The sequence below is a fragment of the Labrus mixtus genome, chromosome 7 (genome assembly GCF_963584025.1).
Source record: "Labrus mixtus chromosome 7, fLabMix1.1, whole genome shotgun sequence".
NCBI lineage: Eukaryota > Metazoa > Chordata > Actinopteri > Labriformes > Labridae > Labrus > Labrus mixtus.
This window is the reverse complement of record NC_083618.1, coordinates 30,924,346-30,926,845: the sequence shown is the minus strand read 5'-3', so window position 1 is coordinate 30,926,845 and position 2,500 is coordinate 30,924,346. Positions and strand designations below refer to the sequence as shown.

At 46.8% G+C, this 2,500-nt stretch overlaps 2 protein-coding genes across 3 annotated transcripts in view; one reads left to right on the top strand and one right to left on the bottom strand.

Moving 5' to 3' along the window:
- Positions 1-2,500, top strand: part of LOC132977166 (CD276 antigen-like) — a 160,486-nt gene that overhangs the window by 57,990 nt on the left and 99,996 nt on the right. The window lies entirely within an intron of this gene.
- Positions 1-2,500, bottom strand: part of matn4 (matrilin 4) — a 35,228-nt gene that overhangs the window by 20,489 nt on the left and 12,239 nt on the right. For both annotated transcript variants that reach the window (XM_061041605.1, XM_061041604.1), the window contains exon 2: positions 573-715. In XM_061041605.1, the coding sequence (XP_060897588.1) occupies positions 573-654 (82 nt within the window). In that variant the 5' untranslated portion in view covers positions 655-715. The remainder of the gene's footprint in view (positions 1-572; positions 716-2,500) is intronic.

The following is a 2,500-nucleotide window of genomic DNA, read 5'->3' as shown; positions in this document are numbered from 1 at the left end:
TAACAGAATTTAATACTTTAAATTTGTGAGTCCGGTTGGTGAGTCAAACACTGTGTATGTGTTATTAGGGGGGCTCTTCCTTTTGGAGGGGGGGGCACAGGGGGGACCAAGATTAGTGTTACAGGGGCACTGGCCCCTGTTGGCCCCTGCCTAGAACCGCCCATGCCAACATCATGTTCAAAAATGTTACACACGCTTTTAGTGATTCTAATTAAGGACACGTTTAAGTTTACATGAGTCTCTATAAAACCCGGTCCACTGAGGTTTATAGCTCATCTTCTGTGAAGGTATCTAGACTGAAACAGACTGTTATCTATTGAGTGGAACACTCTGACTATCGATGAGTTTCTGATAAAACCATGCTTCATAAAATTCTGAACTATCCCTTTATATTATGGTCATGTAATGCACGCTCCATGGAGAACATCTCCAGAGCCAGATGTTAACTAGAGCTGAGCTCTCACACCTTCAAACCACGTCAAAGATTCATCAGAGCTGAGTTTCAGGACGTCTGTCTGATGAAGGCACATGTTCTACATTTGACAGGAAGGACGCAGCGTGTGCAGACTGACCTGCTTTGGGCCGGGCGTTGCCGAGGACGACCAGGCTGAGCAGTAAGAAGCCACTCAGAGCTCGGAGCTGTCTCATCTTCATCCTGATGATACAGATGTGCAGAGGGGTCGCTCACAGCTGGAACGACTGGAACTGGATCAAACTGAGAGAGAGAAGGGAAGCAGAGAAGAGGTTACCTGTGGTCAAATGAGGCGACAGGAAGTTGATTTACAACTGTTGTTTAAAACACTCCGACTGACTTTACGACCAGATCCAACACACAGAATCTAAATTACACCTGAGGTAAGTTTCAGAGCGTAAGCTGAAAAATTGGGTGTACTCGGTGCTTTCTCGCTCCATGTCCTATTGTTTACAGTGAGAAGGCAGACTCAGAGGGCAGAACAAACACCTAGCTGTGGGAGTGTCACCCACCTGGGGGAGGGGCTACTGCCCTTTGTGATGTCATGAAGGGAAAATCTCCAAACGGCCTGTTTGAGCACACATTTTCTGAAAAGTGGAGCAGGCAGAAGACGGAGAGGATGGACTTTTCTCATCATTGGGGGGTTTGTAGACGGACTAGAGACACATATTAGAGTTAGAGGAACATGGAGAAGAGGATTTTACAGAATATGTGACCTTTAAGACTCCAGACAAACCGCTACAGATCAGCCACGCCCCTAATTATGCAAATCCAAGCTAAACTCCTAGCCTTAAGTTTTTACATGTGCAGAAATGAGCTACAAAGATCTTAACTGTTTTTGGTAACACTCAGTAAACATGTTTCTTTCTGCTTATTTAAATATGGGACCTGATGGGGATTCTCTGACTTTGATGCCAGCCTCTAGTGGACATTGGAGGAACTGCAGTTCATCACTCTTTTTCATTTTTTTACACCAGAAGTCGGCCTGCGTTTATAAAGAGGATTCTGCTCAAACGAGGCCTAAAAAAAAGGGGAATTAACTGAGGTTGTTCAACCACATGAGTGTAAGCTCCAGTATACCCCTGCCCTGTGTGTGTGTGTGTGTGTGTGTGTGTGTGTGTGTGTGTGTGTGTGTGTGTGTTTGTAAAGTGATAATAATGTGGATTACAGCGTGTGTTCACATTCCAGTCCTGCCCCGTCGTAAAGCACTCGGCTGCCAACACCTGGATAAGGTGCACGGTAATTCTGTTAATAGGAGGCTGTGGGTAAGTACACACATGCTCACTAACCGTCCTCTGTGTGTGTGTGTGTGTGTGTGTGTGTGTGTGTGTGTGTGTGTGTGTATCCCTGCAGGCTGTCAGGCCGACCAGCAGCAGCACAGAGATAATGATAATGTGTAAAGTCTTTAAGTTCAAACAGAGACCATCAGAGACTCAATAAAGAGCAAAAACAACTGCAGGTCCTCACGCGTCCACTGGAGGTGAGTCAACCCCACCTGGGGGAGGGGTTACTGCCCTTTGTGATGTCACGAAGGGGAAATCTCCAAACGGCCTGTTCGAGCACTCGGTGAAGGCAGAATGCTGGACGATGGGTGACGTCATGGGACTGCATGGATTATTTATCCAGTGGTCCACAGAGGGTCCTCCAGGTTTTATCTGTCTGACAGGAGGCGTCACTCTGAGGTCATCTCTGGCCCTCGTCTCCGTCTGCAGATGTGGAGCGGACAAAGACTCTTTTCTCTGTTGGTCTCGTTGTCTTTCTGCTCATAAATTCTCTCATCTGTAAAATGTTTCGGGAGCTTCTCTGCAGTGAACCGAAGGTCGGCCAAACCTTCAGAGCACATATTTCACGCTTTTCTGTGCAGGAAGGTCTCAGAGCACACCATCTCAGGATCTGACAGAAGTCCAGAAGTCTAACACCTATTCCTGGACCCTCCCACCACTTTCTCATGAAGTCCTCTTTACGAGCCTCTTGATAATCTGAGGGTTTATATAACAGACCATAAAGCAGTGAAGGAAGACTTTCCTC